Source organism: Felis catus, chromosome D1 (genome assembly GCF_018350175.1).
Source record: "Felis catus isolate Fca126 chromosome D1, F.catus_Fca126_mat1.0, whole genome shotgun sequence".
NCBI classification, from domain to species: domain Eukaryota; kingdom Metazoa; phylum Chordata; class Mammalia; order Carnivora; family Felidae; genus Felis; species Felis catus.
In genome coordinates, this window is record NC_058377.1 from 31,107,331 (window position 1) to 31,126,721 (window position 19,391).

Consider the following 19,391-nt stretch of genomic DNA (forward strand, 5'->3'; position numbering starts at 1 on the left):
AACAAAGCAAAAAAAAAAAAAACAACAAAAACAAAAACAAAAAAACAACAACCCAAAAGCAACAAAGACTAGAAAAGACCAGACAACATCACCAGACACACCAACTCTACAGGCAACACAATGGCACTAAATTCATATCTTTCAGTACTCATTCTAAATGTTTATGGACTAAATGCACCCAAAAGACGTAGGATATCAGAATGGATAAGAAAACAAGACCCATCTATATGCTGCTTACAAGAAACTCATTTTAGACCTAAAGATATCTGAAGATTGAAAGTAACAAGATGGAGAACCATCTATCATGCTAATGGTCATCAGAAGAAAGCTGGACTAGCCATACTTATATCAGACAAACTAGAGTTTAAAATAAAGACTGTAACAAGAGATGAAGAAGGGCATTATATTATAATTAAGAGGTCTATCCACCAAGAAGATCTAACAATTGTAAATATTTATGCCCCCAATGTGGAACACACAAATACAAAAATCAATTAATCAGAAATGTAAAGAAACTCACTGATAACAATACCATAATAGTAAAAGACTTCAACACCCTACTTACAGTGATGGACAGATCATCTAAGCAGAAAATCAACAAAGAAACAATGAATGACACACTGGACCAGACAGATATATTCAGAATATTTTATCCTAAAGCATCAGAATACATATTCTTCTCGAGTGCACAGGAGCACTCTCCAGAATAGATCACATACTGGGTCACAAGTCAGACTTCAACAAGTACAAAAAGATTGAGAGTATACCTTGCATATTTTCAGACCACAATGCTATGACACTCAAAATCAACCACAAGAAAAAATTTGGAAAGACCATGAATACTTGGAGATTAAAGAGAATTCTACTAACGAATAAATGGGTTAACCAAGAAATTGAAGAAGAAATGAAAAAGTACACGGAGGCCAATGAAAATTAAAACATGACAGCCCCAAACCTCTGGGATGCAGCAAAGGTGGTCATAAGAGGGACATATATAGCAATCCAGGCCTTCCTAAAGAAGGAAGAAAGGTCTCAAATATACAACCTAAACTTACACCCAAAAGAGCTGGAAAAAGAATAGCAAATAAAGCCCAAAGCCAGCAGAAGAAGGGAAATAATAAAGATTAGCACAGAAATCAACAATAATAATAATAAAAAGCAGTAGAACAGATCTATGAAACCAGGAGCTGGTTCTTTTAAAGAATTAACAAAATTGATAACCCCCTAGCCATATTGATCAAAAAGCAAAAGGAAAGGACACAAATAAATAAAATCATGAATGAAAGAGGAGAGACCAAAATCAACACCACAGAAATACAAACAATAATAAGAGGATATTATGAGAAATTATATGCCAAAAAATGGGCAATCTGGAAGACATGGACAAATTCCTAACAACATATAAACTAACAAAACTGAAACAGGAAGAAATAGAAAATTTGAACATACCTTAACCAATAAAGAATTGAATCAGTAATCAAAAATCTCTCAAAAAACAAGAGTCCAGGGCTGGATGGCTTTCCAGGGGAATTCTACCAAACATTTAAAGAAGAGTTAACATCTATTCTTTTGAAGCTGTTCCAAAAAAATAGAAATGGAAGGAAAACTTCCAAACTCATTCTACAAGGCCAGCATTACCTTGATTCCAAAACCAGACAAAGACCTCACTAAAAAGGAGAACTACCGACCAATTTCCCTGATGAACATGGATGCAAAAATTCTCAACAAATACTAGCCAACCAGCAAAACATTAAAAGAATTATTCACCATGATCCAGTGGGATTTATTCCTGTGATGCAGGGCTGGTTCAATATCCACAAACCAATCAATGTGATACATCACATTAATAAAAGAAAGGATAAGAACCACATGAACTTCTCAATAGATGCAGAAAAAGCATTTGACAAAATACCACATCCTTTCTTGATAAAAACCCTTAAGAAAATAAGAACAGGAGGATCATACCTCAAGGTCATAAAGGCCATATGTGAAAGACCCAAAGTTAATATCATCCTGAAAACTGAGAAAGCTTTCCCCCTAAGATCAGAAACATGACAAGGATGTACACTCTCACCACTGTTGTTCAACAGAGTGTTGGAAGTCCTAGCTTCAGCAATCAGACAATAAAAAGAAATAAAAGGTATTCAAATTGGCAAGGAGAAAGTCAAACTTTCACTCTTCATAGACGACATGATTATATGGAAAACCCAAAAGACTCCACCAAAAAAAAAAACCTGCTAGAACTGATAAATTAATTCAGTAAAGTCACAGGTATAAAATCAATGTAAAGAAATTGGTTGTATTTCTATATACCAATAATGAAGCAGCAGAAAGAGAAATCAAGAAATCAATCCCATTTATAATCGAACCAAGCCCCATAAAATATCTTACCAAAGAGGTGAAAAGTATATACCCTGAAAACTCTAGAAAGATTATGAAAGAAATTGAAGAAGACACCAAACACACACACACACAACAACAACAACAAAAACATTCCATGCTCATGGATTGGAAGAACAAATGTTGTTAAAATGTCAATCCTACCCAAAGCAATCTACAAATTCAATGCAATCACTATCAAAATGACATCAGCATTCTTCACAGAGCTAGAAAAAACAGTCCTAAAACTTGTATGGAACCAGAAAAGACCCTGAAAAGCCAAAACAATCCTGAAAAAGAAAACCAAAGCTGGAGGCACCATGCTTTGAGACTTTAAGCTATATTACAAAGCTTTAATCATCGACAGTATGATACTGACACATAGGTCAATGGAACAGAATAGAAAACCCAGAAATGGGCCCACAAACATATGGCTAATGAATCTTTGACAAAGCAGGAAAGAATGTCTAATGGAAAAAAGTCTCTTCAGCAGTGTTGGGAAAACTGGATAGTGACATGCAGAAGAATGAATCTGGACCACTTTATTAAACCACACACAAAAACAAACTCAAAATGGATGAAAGACATAAATGTGAGACAGGAAACCATCAAAATACTAGAAGAGAAAACAGGCAACAACCTCTTTGACCTGGGCTGCAGCAACTTCTTACTTGACATGGGAAACAAAAGCAAAAATGAACTATTGGGACCTCATCAAGATAAAAACCCTCTGCACAGTGAGGGAAACAATCAGAAAAACTAAAAAGCAACTGACAGAATGGGAGAAGATATTTACAAGTGACATATAAAATAAAGGGTTAGTATCCAAAATCGATAAAGAACTTATCAAACTCAACACCCAAAAAACAAATAATCCAGTGAAGAAACAGGCAGAAGACATGAATAGACACTTTTCCAAAGAAGACATCCAGATGGCTAACAGACACATGAAAAGATGCTCAACATCACTTATTATCTGGTAAATACAAATTAAAACCACGTTGAGATACCACCTCACACCTGTCAGAGTGGCTAAAATGAACAACTCGGGAAACAACAGATGTTGACGAGGATGTGGAGTAGAACCCTTTTGCACTGCTGGTGGGAATGAAAACTGGTGCAGCAACTCTGGAAAACAGTATGGAGGTTCCTCAAAAATTTTAAAATAGGACTACCCTACAACCCAGCAATTGTACTACTAGATATTTATCTAAAGAATGCAGGAATGCTGATTCAAAGAGGCACATGCACCCCAATGTTTAAAGCTGCATTATCGACAATAGCCAAAGTATGGGAAGAGCGCAAATGTCCATCAACTGATTAATGGATAACGAAGATGTGGTACACACACACACACACACACACACACACACACACGCAAAATGGAATATCTTGGCGATCAGAAAGAATGAAATCTTGCCATCTGCAACAAATGTGGATGGAACTAGAGATTATTATTATGCTAAGCAAAATACGTCAGTCAGAGAAAGACAAGTATATGATTTCATTCATTTGTGGCATTTAAGAAACAAAACAGATGAACATAAGGAAAGGGAAGGTAAAATAAGATAAAAAAAAAATAAAAGAGGGAAGCAAACCATAAGAGACTGAGAACAAACTGAGGGGTTGCTGGAGGGGAGAACAAACTGAGAACAAATACTGAGAACAAACTGAGGGGTTGCTGGAGGGGTGTTGGGTGAGGGGAAGGACTGAAAGGGCAAGGGGCATTAAGGAGGACACTTGCTGGGATGAGCCCTGGTGTTATATGTAAGTGAAGAGTCACTAAATTCTATTCCTGAAATCATTGTTACAGTATATGTTAACTAACTTTGATTTAAATTTTTAAAAATAGTAGCTAAAAAAATATCTGAAAAAAGTGCTCACTTTGTAATATGCCAAAATTGCTTTCTAAATATGGATCTGAAGGTCATGAATGAAACCATATGTTTGTAATTTTTAAATCACTTATGGCCTTACCCATGTTTGTCCTTTGCCAATGACAAATACATGACACTTTTATTTCCTAATTTTTCATTTTATAAATATTTCTTAGTTTGCAGTGCTACACTAAGAAATCATGGTAACAAAATAAAGGAGAAGCATAGCTAACTTCATTGTTAGTTTATTATGCTGTCAAGTTTTAACAAAATTTCTATTTGTTTCTATATGTCCAGATATCTGATATACAAAATGTGGGTATTTCATATCACTAACTGGTGCATAGCAAAATATAATTTGTGGAAAATGTTTTCAGTAACATATTTTGTAGAAGGAACTTTGCACCTGGGAATCATAAGTTGGACAGATTTTTAAAAATCTTTTGGCAGCCTACCAGATACAAAAGTGCTGATTCAAAGGGGCACGTGCACCCTAGTGTTTATAGCAGTGCTATCAACGATAGTCAAACTATGGAAAGAGCCCAAATGTCCATCAACTGATGAATGGATTAAGAATATGTGTTATACATAAACAATGGAATACTACCTGGTGATGAAAAGAATGAAATCTTACCATTTGCAACAATGTGGATGGAACTAGAGGGTATTATGCTAAGCAAAATAAGTAAGAGAAAAACATATCACATGATTTCACTCATATGTGGAATTTGAGAAACTTAAAAGATGATCATAGGGGAGGGGAAGGAAAAAAATGATAAAAACAGAGAGGGAGGCAAACCATAAGAGACTCTTAAATACAGAGAACAAACTGAGGGTTGATGTGGGTGGGGTAAATGGGTGATGAGCATTAAGGAGGGCACTTGTTGGGATAAACACTGGGTGTTATGTGTAAGCGATGAATCACTGGGTTCTACTCTGGAAGCCAAGACTACACTGTATGTATGTTACTTGAGAAAAAACAAAAAACAAAAAAACAAAAACAACTAGCACACAAACACACATACAGAGACACATACACAATCTTTGTCAGTTGAAAACAACTGAAAGTGGCAAGATAGAGCAATTATTTTGAGGAACTTTTTTTTTAACCTCCATTGACTCAAATCCATAAGAAATTGTCTTTTTAAATTATTATTGTAAGTCTGTCCTTTTGAAGTTTTGTAGTGAGAACAAAGTGTGCCTCATTTTTATTTAATGCTTTTATCTTTTCTTCATGTGTTGTTCATTCTTTATTCCATCTGGATCAAACATGATTGATCATAGATGTAGCTGCACATCATGTTGTAGCGTTTCCTCCTTATGAAATTTCAAGGTAGCAAGAATTCCCAAAGACAACTTTTTTCCAAGACTCATGGCTGCAATGAAATTGTTATACAATTAAATTCAGTTTATAAAAAGTATGTTGTTTAATGCTATGAATGGTAGACATCAAACAATTCTAAAATGATAAAAGTTGTGACAATAATATTGATATCTCTTAATTATTATTTTAATTTCTAAATTTTTATACTGTATAAATATATAATGTCTATCTTTTTTTATTTTTAAAGGTCATCTATTTACATTCATTTGTTGGCTCAAAAAAGATATCATATTCTTCCTTAGAACTTATAAAACTAATGTACTCTCTTAATATTCTTACTGGCTATCAATGTATTTCTCTATGTTCTTAAGGATTTGTAAGTTCTTAATAACTACTTCTGTACATAATGGTAATAATTTCCACAATAATCATTAATCACTGTTTTATTTTGCTTTAACTTATCAATAAAATTTTAAGGTTTCACTTCATGTCACATCTCAAATGTATCCCTGCATCTGAAAGTGAATATTCAAATGTTAACAACAAATTCAAATGACAAGCCCAGTTCTTATTTCTGACAGTGTTGCACTGTCGGTATTTGAAATTAACCTAGGTGATCATTTTATTGCAGAGAATGCAGTGATGCCTTAAATGATCTTATATGTTCACACCTAAATGATCCTACATGGGGTCACCATACCCCATCCGTTTCACCTACTCAAGGGTATTGCTCCAGAGATTTCTCCCAGGCTCTCCTACTTCATGATTTTCACCCCCTTTTGATCATGATCACTATTCACATACAAGCATATGTTAGTTTCTAACTAAAATAGAAATGAAAATAGAACACTAGCTCTGACTCAGAGTCAAGAACCACCAGCTCCATTTATTGATTCCCCTTTAATTCTTAGATTCCTCTTCACCCTTTCTAAACCTATCCAGTCAGCTTCCCCAATCCTACCCCCAACCCACCTAAACTCCCTGTATCCTAGTCACCAAAACCCTCCATGTACTGAATACATTGATTTGATTCATTTTCAGTCTTTCCTTAACTTGACTTGTAACATGTAACACAGGTCATCACTGCTTCCTCTTTGGTAATGTCTCTCTGTTGGAGTTCAGGATTCCATCTTTTCTGAGTTTTCTTTCCACCTCACTGACTGCTCCTTCTACTTCAACTTTGCTGTTCCTCCTCTTTTCTCAGGGTCAAGTGTCCCAAGGCTCATCCTTGGTCCTCTTTCTCTGCACTTACTTCTTTGGTGATCTCACCCAGGTTCATGCCTTTAAATACCAACTCTCTGCCAATTCCTACATTTATAACCCCATCTTAGACCTCTCGGCTGAACCTCAGCCTATACATTCAACAGCTTACATGATATCTCCACTAGCACATCTCATAGATATCTCAAACTCAACCAGCCCAAGCTGTGCTTCTGATATTCCCACAGCCCTCTCCATCATGGGTAAGAGCAACTCCAGTTCTTCCAGTTTCTTAGGCCCAACATGTTGAAGTCATTCTTCAATCCCCTTTACTTCTCACACCCCACAAATGACCCTGGAATCACAACAATTCTGTCTCTGCTTTCATACTATTTACAGAAATCCAACACTTCCCACCACCTCCATTCATATCATCCTGAGCCAGCATCATCTCTCACTGGGATTGCTGCCTCCTGGCTGGTCTCCTTTCTTCTGCTCTTGCCCATTGCTGGTGAGTCTCAGCACAGCAGCCAGAGGAGTCTTTTAAAGCATAATTGATGTCATGTCCAAAGCCTGCAATGACTCCCATTTCATTGATTCAGAACTCTGCTCTGAAAGGCCTTCTGTTGTTAGGCCCCTGTGCTTCTCTGGCCTCACTGCCTGCAGTTCTCCACCTCACCCCCACCCCCCAGCCCCCTCCCCCCACAACTTCACTTCCCACAGGGACCTTGAAGTTCCCAGAACACCCTGTCATGCACCTGCCTGAAAGCCTTTGCACTGTGGGTTCTTTCTGCTTGCATAGCCCTTCCTCCAGATATCTGCATGCATGGTTAACTATCACCTCTTTCAAGATCATTGTCTCAGTAAGGCCTCTGTGCATGCCCCTCCCCACCACGCTCACAATCTCCTTCCTTTATCTACTTTCTTTCTGCTATGAAATGTACTACCTTTGAACAGACTCTATGATTTATTTATTCATTTGTTAATTTTTGGTGTCTTTTGTCCTCAGCTAGAATATAAATTTCAAATGGAAGAATCCTCATCTATATTGTCCACTGATGTACTGCAAGCATCTAAGTGTTCAGCACATAGTAGTCATTAAACATGTTGCTTACTTCTTAATGGATAAAATGTGGAATTAGGTCTTTGGCTTTTCTGCCTTCCAAAAGGCTGAGGCTGAAAAGTGATATTTTTAGACTACAAAGGCCAAGGATGAAGTTCAGTGCATCCCTTCCCAATGTATACAGGTCTTTTCCAGTCCCACTGACACATCTCCTGAGGTAAGAAGCCTTGACAACTTATCTTAACTTGGATCTGTTTTCTTTTTCTTTTTCCAAGGCCAAAATCACATTCCTGAGACTTTCTATTTTCTTTTTGTCTATGGTTGAAATTGCCCTCCTCTAGTCCCAGAAATTCCTACATGTTCTTAATTTCTTTGCTCAAGACTCTTTGTCAATTTGACAGCATAGCTGGCCTTGTCATGTAACCTGAAGCAAAAGAACTGGAGAGGGTGGGTGTCAAGGACTGGTCTGGGGTGTCTGTCTTTAAGGAGGAAGGTGAATTGAGGTTGTTATATCATGTTCCAGGGGCCCAAGTAGCTGCGTTATCACAGAAGCCACATTTTGCATCTTGTTCCCATGACCTTAAGAAAGATTTTGTCAAATGTTTTTCTAAAATTCAGATACTCTATATCTAAGGCATTAGCACAAGGTACTCAAAAATAAGACATGTGAATAAATGAATAATTGATCTATATACCTGTTTGTTATACCTATTATAAATAAAAATAAAACTGCCAATGAGGTTAGTTTGATACGATTATTTTTCTTGAGAGCCTACACTGTACTGATTCTGATTGTAGCTTTTACTTCCACCATGCTTCTTGGTGTACATTTCTTTCCCACTGACTATGTGGGATAGGTGAATTATCAAGGAAGGAACCATGCTCTCTGAGTCTGTCAGAGCTCTAATAGCTGAGCTGTGGGCTGAGGATATCAACAGGACTTCACTAATTTTTTTTTTTTTTTGGTATATTTTCTAAAGCAAAATCCTTGACCCCAGAAAGGTGACCTGTGAAGATTATGATTCCTGAGCGTCAGGGATTTGTTCCCACCTCATGCACCTTGCCAGAACACTTTGTTTCCATCTCCACCAGGCCAGTTCATTTAACTGTAGCTTACATTCCCAGGGATTTGAGTATTTCATTGTCTTCGTTGGGTTACATTCATTAAACATTTTGAAAAGAGTATTTTGAAGGAGTATCTTGCTAATATTTTAAAACCCAAAAGTCTTGGCTCCTCAGCAAAACACCTCTCAGATTAGTGCTATCTCAGATTAGAGCTATTTGTAACACTCTCTGTGGTATCATTAAATCAAGATAAAGTAAAATTGCTCTTAAAGTGTGAGTAGTTGTGTCTATAGTTCTGTGCTTCCCAGGGGGTTAAGGGGTAATGATTATTTTTAAAGCACTGAGTTATTTATGTTTTCTTCCATAAATAAAAACAAGGGTAATAGAGTTGGGCTAAGAATTTCAGGGGTTTTATAGCTCATTAGTTTTTGCTAATATCTGAAAAAGTATGGAGCTGCTGGTATTGTTTAAGTAACTTTAGAATACCGTGATGTGTAATAGATTGTACTCCTCCCCAGCGATATCACAAGGAGTGAGGGGTGAGTGTTGGGTATGTGCCAGGGTTGGGCCTCCAAAGGTAAAAAGGGGGCTAGACTTTTAACACTTTCTCCATGTTTCATGGCTATCTTTTATCGCAATTATACAAAATATTTTCATCATACTCCTAGTATGTATCAAACAATTACATGCGTTTAAAAATGGAGAAAAGGTACTGATTTTGTAGAGTGTGTTAAGGGGTAGCTACTTCTCTCTCTAAATGTCTCCAGGAATGCTTCTGGCCCTGCTATCCTCCCCTCTTATTTGTTTGTTTTTGCTTCTTGGTTTTTTGCTACCTGACTAAATATTTTCCCAATGCTACAAAAAGGACTCTTCACACCAAACTCTGCATGTCTTTGTTCTGAAAAGTAAAATCTCATTTTGTTCCTATCAACTTTACAATTTCAAAACTATGTACAAGTGACAGAAGTAGTTTTGAAACATGAAACGGGGTATTTTCTAGAAACTCGGGTGCTCTGAAAAAACATTAGCCTTCCTAGAAAATGTTTCAGATTCTCTTTCAGTAAAATCTGAATTCTGTTCTTGGCATGAGTTAGGTGTGTGATTGTTAGAAAGTATAAGTTTGCCCAAATCTTACACAATATCCTTTGTGATATAATTCTGTACCAGAATAAGAATTTTATTTGTCCTTTTCATGTGAGTATTTTATCTGGACTTTTTAAAGATAAAAAATTGAATGTGCTGGGAGTCAGGACCGGAACAAGACTTGTGGAGACTAAAGGCAAAAAATATTTTGGTGTTCCTTTCTCAGCACCCCACCATCCCCATGCGATGCAAACGTGAACCACATTAAGCCATAAATTATGTCTAAAGAAAATTCTACAACGTTTTGACTTTTCACATATGTCACTACAGATTTTTCTTTCTTCAAAATCTGAATTGCTTTAAGATAGTGCTTTGGCTTTGCAGGTGCCTTTAATCGCTGCTTGCTAATGTAGCGTGGGGGTGGGGTGTGCTCTACGAGTGTGCAAGGACTGGGCTACACGCGCCGGGTATTTTGCACCCGTTTGCATATCACGTGCAGGTAAATATCCGCAGAAACAGCCAATACCTCTTTGAGACTTGGGGCGCGGCAGACCCCGAGAACCGCCGGGTAGCGCAGGGCTGCAGCCTGTTCTAGGCCCCGTTCCCGCCCACGCTAGCCCGACGGCGCGAGGGGCGGGGCCGAGGGCTTTAGCGAATGAGCGCCTGCGGGCCGGGCGGGCCGCGGTCAGGTAGCCCGGGCGACCGGAGTGCGGCCCCGCCCCCCGCGTCTAGCCTCCCGCGCGCGCGGCTGAGTGCTGGCTGGAATGCTAGCTGCGGTCCCTCCAAGCCGCGCGATGAGCAAGTGGAGCGTCGGGCGAAAGCCCAGCCGCACACTCGGACTCCTGCTGCTGGTGATCTTGAGTTACCTGGTGCTCCGCAGGTGAGAGAGCCCCGCCCGGCACCTGCCTGACTACAGACATCTCAGCCTTCCACACCCGTATTTCTCGCCTCCCCTCTCACCTGAGGGAGGCGGCCCCAAGAGTCTGCATCCCGCGAATTCCGAGCCCCCATGGGGAAGGGCTCTCCAGTCTCTTCTTCTTTGGGTCTGGCGTCCCGCTGCATCACTAGGCACTCTGCTCCTTGCCTCGAGATCCAGGCCCCTGGGTCACACTAGGCGCTACCCGCTCAGTCTCCAGGCGTCTGTGTCCTAGAGCTTCCCCACTCTTTCTCTGTGCTTCTGATGCCCGGGCTCTGCTTTCCTCGTGGATACTCCCAGCTCTCTGGGAAGGATAACAGAACTAGCTTTCAGGTCTCTTTCAAATGTCCCCCATCTCTGCTCCGCCCCTAGTCCTCCTTGGGGAACCTGCATCTGTTTTTCTCCCGGGTCCGTATGTTTCCTACCAATCCTGCTAGAAGGCTTGTCTATTCCGCAGAGGCCTGAGCTCCGGGGCTCCCAGCTGTGGTAGATCTTGACTTCCCAGAGCAGTCAGCAGAACGCTGTCCCATGGGTCCTCCAAGATCCTCAGCCCTGGATTTATTTGCCCCACTCTAGGATTGATACAGCTTCTCTCTCCATTTGTCAGTCACCAGCTCACTCCTTCCCAGTCCCCTTTTGCAAAGTGTTGTCTGTGGCAAATGGTTGTGTTTAATGATAGAATAACTTACCCACAGCCTGCATGGGTGCCCTAGCCCAGATTTTTTGTTAACTGTATCTATTTATAGTATTCTATAACCCTGACCATGTCTTTCAGGTAGATGGCTGGCACTTTCCATATTCAAAACCTCCAGTGTTGCTGGGAACACAGACCAGCAGTATCAAATGCTTTGGCACTGAAAGTTAATGTTGAAGCTGAGTCCGGGCAGACAACACCACTTAGCTTTTGCTTCTTCTCTATCCCCTTTGTTAGTTTCTCTGAGTTTCCTCCAGGAGATAGGGAAGTTTTTGATGGAAGTGAATATCTGAATGTATTTTGCTGCCACAAGAACACCTTCAGAAACACTTTCTATTTCCACCTTTTCAAGACTTACATGTCTTCTTTGTTTTACCTGTTCTTGACTTTGGTGTTGGGAAGGATGTCATGATATTGTTTGAGAGAAAGACATGGCACTCTTCTTACTCTGGGGCTCAGAAAATTAAAGAGGCATTTTGTTTCCCCAGTTGTTCCCAAGACTTTTTTTCCATCTCGTCAGTGATCTCTAACCCATTCCTCTTTGAAGACTGGTTCTGGCTCTTGTAGGATGCTCAGCCTTCCTCCTGATGCAAGGCTGATGCAAACCCCAGAAGGATTACTCAAAGCAGAGGCAACAGGAGCCTCTGGCATGCAGCAGGGTATCAGGAGCCCACACCACAGAGAGAAAGGCCAGAGGTGTGCAAGTAGCATGTTGTTTGTCTATTGTTGCAGGTCAAGGATATGGCAGTCCATGCATGGGACCCAGCCAGGTCATTATGAGGAGCAGCTCTGAGGGGCTTGAGTTGGGCCAGATAGTGCACCCTAATAGTCCACAGGAAAAGGTGTGGGAGGGAGGCTGGGTATTTGTTGATGTCTGGCATGAAAGAAGATGAGGTGTCAGGTAGTCGACTGGCTGTGAAGAAGCCTGAGCTTCTCACAGGTGAGTTAACCATGTCCATACCTGGGTTGGGGTGGCTGCAGCAGGAATCAGTCAGGGGCTTATGGAGGTACCTGGGAATAGCTGTGACTCAAGCCTGAGGAAATAGTTTGAAATGCTTAGTAAAGTCATTGTTATCCTTGTTATTACTTCTTTTATACTAGGTAAGACAGAGAAGCTCTGACCCAAATTCAGGGCCGTCTCTTAGGGTCCTTCACAATATGTGTCTTTTGGGCATCTTTTTGATTGTATCACCATCATGGTAATAGGCTTTCTGATCAATTCGTCCTGTCTTGCATGGGCTGGGCACCAAGGATTATCTCTGGAGGCCAGAGGAGAACACACTTTTTGTTGCTTCCTCTTCTTGCCTTGCTCTAGCTTTGACTGGATCATTAACTGAGTTGGAGGTGGGGACCTTTCCCAGCAGTAGCTGGGAATGTGGATGTGGCCAGTGGAATATAGGTCACAAGGGAATTGGCTACTTAGCTGGCAGCTTTGTGGAGCTGAGCTGTTAGGATCAGCCCTTTTCTTGTACCTCAGAAGGCAGGTAGTGGGTGGGGGAAGGGAAGGGGCTGCTGGGATCCAGCTTTTGTTTTTTCCCATGAACTTTACCTTATGCTGGTTCATAGTCAGTCATAACTGTTTGATTATATCACATCCAAGAAATAGGAGGACAAAGATGACTTTTGAGGATGACCTCTTTTTTTTTTCCTTAGATTGAACAGTGGTCTCAAATTACCTTTACTGCAGTATAATTGTTAGCAATAAGCTTGCATGTTTAGCTTGCACAGTTTGAAAATTTTATAGCTATATAAATAAATATATATAACTATATATATAATTTTATATATCTATATAGTTATATATAAATATATATATAATTTATGTATATATAGATCAACATATATATATAAAATTTTCAAATATGAAAATTCAGAATTTCAAACATGAAAATACCACTACAATTAAGACAGTGAAAATATCCATCAGCCCCAGAGATTTCCTTATGCCCCTTTGCATCTCTCTCTCCTGCCCCTCTCTGCTTCCGCAGCCCCAGGCACACTGATCTGTTGTTTTCTGGCACCATATATTTGTTTGCATTTTCTAGAGTTTTATAGAAATGCAGTCCTAAAGTATGTACTCTGTTTTTATCTGGTTTCTTTTACTCAGCATATCATTTGGAGATCTTTGGTGCTTATCAATGTGAACCATGTCTGAACCAGCTCCCTCTCTTCTTTCCTACTCCCACTCCATGAATGCAAGAATTCCTGCTTGATATGATCAAGGCATAGTTCTTACTCATGACTTTTTTCCTTAATATAAATGCATCAGTGAGCAATAATCCAATTAACTCTGCATCTCGTATACCTGATATTTTAGCTGGCAAAAGTTAGGAGAGAGGAAAGTGGCCAGGTAGGCACCCTGCATCATGCCTCTGTAAAGGTAAGTTCATCTCTTTCCCCAGCTCTGCCTCATTTAGTGCTCGTTCACTGACATTACCTGGATTCTAGATCCAAAGTTCTTGAAGGAAAGAAGAGGAGAACCTTATCAGTCTTCTCCTTAAAGGAGGTGGATAACTTAGCAACATGACCTGGTCACCTTCTTTCAAACATATTACGGAAAGTGCTGTCTTCCAAGGGTGTGTGGGCAAATTGTGCCTCTCTTCCTGGCCTTCTGTGAGGTCACCGATTTTATGAGCTTTGCCTGTTTTAGGATTTTACCCTGCTTGAGGCCTGAGTCATATTCCCTGGAATGTTTGAACTCTTTGAACACTGTTCCTTTCATCTTCTAGTAGTGAAGTTTTCAGCATGTGGGAAGTGTCTCTTTCAGCAGGTAATCATTTCTCTGACACAAGTGGGGGAACATGGCTACCTGGGCAGTGGCTCAGTCAGAGAGAGGTAGGATGTCTGAGCCATCCTGTGCTGGGAAGATAGAGTTGGCACTGGGATTCTTACAGTGCTGTACTAGCCAATTGAAGGGACCAGAGTGTCTTGGAGCAAGAACATGGAGATTAAATTTGGAGCAAAAGCTGCACAGCCTGAGCAGCAGTATTGGAAGGTTAGCCAGAGTTTTCTGTGCATTAGGTCAAGGAAGTAGCAAGTGAAATAAAAGTGCTTAATCTTTGCTGCAATGACTCAGAGTTCCATTATACTGACTTGAATGCTCTTCTAATGAAGATTCAGGATATGCTGGAGTTTAGGTCAGTATTTTCAGAATATTTAGCACCTGAGAAGGATTCTGGAGGCCAGCCCCCTTTCTCTGGTTCCTCCCCTATAATCTAGCAGAATTCTTTTCGTATAGGGATATTTTCTGCTTCTTCCCCATTCAGGTTTATTTCTTGCTTAAATCTATTGCTCTGGATATTAAATGCCACACATGTTGTGTGAGATTCTCCTGCAATAGAAGGGCAGGGGTATTTTTAGAGGCTAATGGTAATGAAGCAAATAACTCTTGACTGGGTCTACTGGGTAGACCTTCTTAGGTGATGATCCTCACTGATTTCATGCATCCGTGCACAGCAAGACAGTGGCATTGTTCCTTTCAAGAGCATGCTGCTCTTCCTGCAAAGTTTACTTTGTGAGTAGGTAATCTGTAAGGATAAAATATTCAAATAATATAAAGAGGAAAATAAAGCCTCCACTTCTGGTCCTAAGGTACCCCTCTCACCTCTAGCAGAGGTGATTACTAATAATGGTTTCTTCAGGGGAATTATATATACAACAAGACAGCTCTATGTATTATTACCCCATTTGTCCATTAGGGACATAATTTATTCAAACAATCTCCTATTGATGAACATCGATTGTCTCCAATCTTTTAGCTACTGCAAGCAAAGTTGCAACGTAGGTTAACTACACTGGAATTAAAATAAAATAATATAAAGTAAAAACAAATAAGAAAATCCACAAAGTTACAGTGAATATCTGTTGGTATATTTCTGTCTCTAGGATTGCTGACCATATAAGATATTCATTTTAAATATCGATAGACATTTAAAATAAGTAAGTAAAAATAAGTTAAAATAAGTAAGTAAAATAGCACATTCTGTTTCTGTTGGATCATTGTAAGGGAGATTCTGAGCTCTAAAGTCCGAGGGGAAAATTCTGTTTACTTTGTATGTGCACAGGTTCTTTGTGTCTTTAAGAGCTAGTACATTTCTTGTATATCTATGTAGATAAGTCTCATGCAGTGGCGACTGATTAAAAAAAAATGTTGAGCATATTTATATTGCCTCTGTGTCATTAAATCATTTTATTCTGATTCCACAAGTACTCTAAGAGGGGAGTCTTGCTATCAGTAGAGTCCTCTGGGTCATCTAACAGAATTTTCACCCCTCTCTAAGTTGAGATATAATATTTTTTTCTATTTATGATGCTATCAGTGGGAAATTTTCCCATAATGAAAAATTTCTGTTACATAACATCAGGACACTTTTTATTGTTAATATGTGGTTGATTACTCCTGAACTGTTTTGTTGCTTCACCTTTGGGTCTCAAGGTTTTGGTCTAGTGGGTGTTTATTCAATACAAACTTCCTACAGCATTTGGAAGATGTTGCCCTCCAAACCAACAGCATGTCCCTGCATCATGTAGGTAGACACTTGGCCTGACTTGCTGGAGCCTGCATGCTAGGCCAGTTCCTGGCTCACCAAGAAGCCTTTTCAGAGGGAAAGACAGAGGTACTAAGATTGTAGCAGTGCCATCGACCTGCAGAATGCTGCAAAATGACCTGCAAAATGAGGTTATACTAGCTTTTGAAATGGAAGGTTCAACCCCTTTGGAAATATTTAATGCTGTTCTAGCAAAGCAGGAGCCTAAAGCTTTGGGCACAGGCCAAGGATCACATCCAGGAAGTTGGATCAGTTACAAGGATAGAGTTCCATTTCCCTGGGATTGAAGTTCTTGGGGTTCCAGGATTGATCCGAGAGCCATTATTCTGGATTAGAGGCATTAAGGCACTGGCCTGGATCAAAGAGTGGGCAGCTCCTTCCTTAGGCCTTCACAATTCCCCACTGAGGGAGGAGTATATAGCCTTAAGGCTGGTAAGGCCAAAATATCCCCAAGTGCACAGTTGAGGGGAACAGAATGCCCAAGGAAATAGGGCCTCATGGGAGCCTGTAACCACATTAGGATCTTGAGAGTGATGACTAGAAATTTGTATTTTAAATCCAAGTGAGGAGATTTCTATGCATGATGATGTCTTTTGGGCAGTTTAACATAACTGCCATCTAAATAATGGTTTCTAGCATGAACACTTGGATTAATGAAGATATGAGTGTTTCCTTGGTCATCATCTTTAATGTGATGCTTTGGACCCAGATTGAACCTCTTCTCAAGGTGGCCCTGATGGGTTCACAGTGCACCTGGAAATTGGATTTGTAAGTTGTCATATCTCAAGTATACATTACATATAGTGCCAAAATAACCAGTCCTTAGGACCAGCGAGGACTTATGTTCTGTGACTTGAAGGACTATTTCTGCAGATTCCTACTTCATCTCCTGAGCTTGTCCATACTCTTGGAGAGCCTCAAATTGTATGGGCATTGCCTGGTCTATGCTGGAGGCCACCATGCTCCAGAAGTTGATGATGCTGTCTCTGTCACATCTGGTCGATGGATACTGGTCTGAATCTGGTCAGACTGTGTGGTATGACAGAAAGCTGAAGGAGATGGCTGTGACCCCAGGTGAAGCTTCCCAGTTCTACAATGGCCCCAGTTACTGACCAATATATTTTCAGGATTTACAGGTGATATAGGGATGCCTTCTGGCATGGAAAGAACCATTTCAGACCTGCTTCAATGAGCATACTTCATTCAAGATCATTCAAGTAAGCTACCGGATCTGGCTCTTCTCCTACCCCACCCTGAAGACTCTCTCTGAGATCTGAGAATCAATTCAGGGACCCATTTCACATGAAAGAAATTGTAAGTTTGCCACCTGCTCATCTGCCTTTTCTAATTCAAGCACATTAACTCAGCACTTTTGACCATGTCTGGTGAAGTCTGGCCTGTGTAGAGCCTGTGCTGTGTCCCTTGTCCTTATGATCCACTACTGTGATAAAGTATAAGAAGGATTCATCCCTCTACCCCTCCACACTCCCAGTCTCTGCCTGACGGCAACTCCTCACCTGGGAAACTCAGGCCCCAAGTCCTCTGCCTAATGTTTCTGCTATAACCTGTTGCATCTATGGCTCACACAGCATATATCACCTGCCAAAAGGGATGGAAGTAACCAGAATGTAGAGGTATTGTTACATTGTGTGGGGCCCCATCAGAAATCTGACATGTGTGCCACTTTCCAGGAACCTCACTGTAGACTGTGAACAGAGTAGGACTCTGAGCAAGGCAAACCTGAGGACAGGTCAGTGACCAAGGCCTGCTCTTCAGTTTATTCAAGGACTGAAAATTTACTTATCCTACTATGAAGCTAAGATACAAAGGCAAACAAAAATTCCAGGAGAAAGTAAAATACGCTCCAGCTGAAAAGAAGGCAGATGCCCTGTATCAAAAAAAAAAAAAAAAAAAAGTTTCAACAAGGGACACCTGGTTGGCTCAGTTGATAGCACATGGAACTCCTGATCTTGGGATTTTGAGTTTGAGCCCCATGTTGGGTGCAGGGATTTCTTTAAAAAAAAAAAAAAGAAGCTTTCCACAATCTAAAAAACAAACAGGCACACAGAAAAGCTTTCCACAATCTGAAACAAAAAGTTTCAACATGAATGAGTTGCTCACTGGGAAAAACAACACAAACAAGGGAACAGGGTTTCCTAAAGGTTTGGTTTGCTCTGTGGTAACAGGCCTAATTTAGAAGGAAAGTGTCTCCCGACCTCATGTAACCATATAGTTTCCATTGTCCTTATTTTGTTATTACTGAGTTAATTATTCAGGAAGCACTGAGGTTATTATTAACTTATGGTAACAAGTACTAATGATCATTATCAGTATTAATAACCATTTTCACGGTGTTTTCTCGTTTATGAAGCTCTAATATATATCATCTCATTTTTCACAGTGGATTCCTTAGAGAAATACCAAATTTATCATCCTCATTTTCTCAGTGAATTCATCCCTTTTATTAATGTATTAAAAATTCACCTAGTAACCTACCAGAAAGATTTCAGAAAGGAAACAGTTGAATTCTCTAGAATTTGGAGTTACAAGCTAGCTTTTTTTATTTGCAGTGTTAGTGTCATGCCTCTAAACAAACACTGAGAGGTAATATTTATTTTAAAAACTCTAGAAAGTGATAGTACATAAAGACACTAGCAAATACAAGCTCTGTCCAGGAAGAGATGGCATGTACATATATCAAAGGACAAAATATAGATTAGTGCTTCTCAAACTTTACTGTGGGGTCTGGTCAAAATGCACATTCTGATTCAGGTCTCAGGTAAAGCCTGAGTTTCTGCATTTTTATCAAACTCCAGATGAAGGTACCCTGCAGGTGCAGTGCACACCTGGAGATGTAAATCCAGAAGGAGGGGACAGATTAGGGAAACTCTCTTACTAGCAGGAAGTATTTTGGAATGAGGGTCACAGAGAGTGCTTCCAGCATCATCAGCACCTCTGCACCGAGTGGGTGGAGAGAGGGAGGCTCTCGCATCATTTGGGAGACACAGTCCTAAATAAAAGTTGGGGTCAGTGATGTGAGCTTGGTGAGCTGGAGATTGTTCTTTTGAAGTTCTTGCCAGTGGATAAGGATTGCTGCCTGGTGGCATGACTGCTGAATTGTATTTTCACTGTCTTTAAAAGTAATGAGATTTTGTGCATGCATGTGTGTATTTTTACCACTGGCAAAAATATGTATTATTACCACTGGTCAATGTATCTCTGTGTTTAAGAAGAGAATCTGTC

The 19,391-nt window shown here is 40.0% G+C and overlaps 1 protein-coding gene across 4 annotated transcripts in view; it reads left to right on the plus strand.

The window, feature by feature from the left end:
- Window positions 1-10,704: 10,704 nt before the first annotated feature.
- The window catches only part of LOC101098487 (beta-galactosidase-1-like protein 2), a 50,778-nt gene continuing 42,091 nt past the window's right edge, over window positions 10,705-19,391 (plus strand). For 2 of the 4 annotated variants that reach the window (XM_019811577.3, XM_045038552.1), the window contains exon 1: window positions 10,706-10,871. In XM_019811577.3, the coding sequence (XP_019667136.1) occupies window positions 10,756-10,871 (116 nt within the window). In that variant the 5' untranslated portion in view covers window positions 10,706-10,755. Of the gene's footprint in view, window positions 10,872-17,275; window positions 17,463-19,391 lie in introns of all 4 variants that reach the window. The other 2 variants (XM_045038554.1, XM_045038551.1) reach the window with 2 other exon arrangements.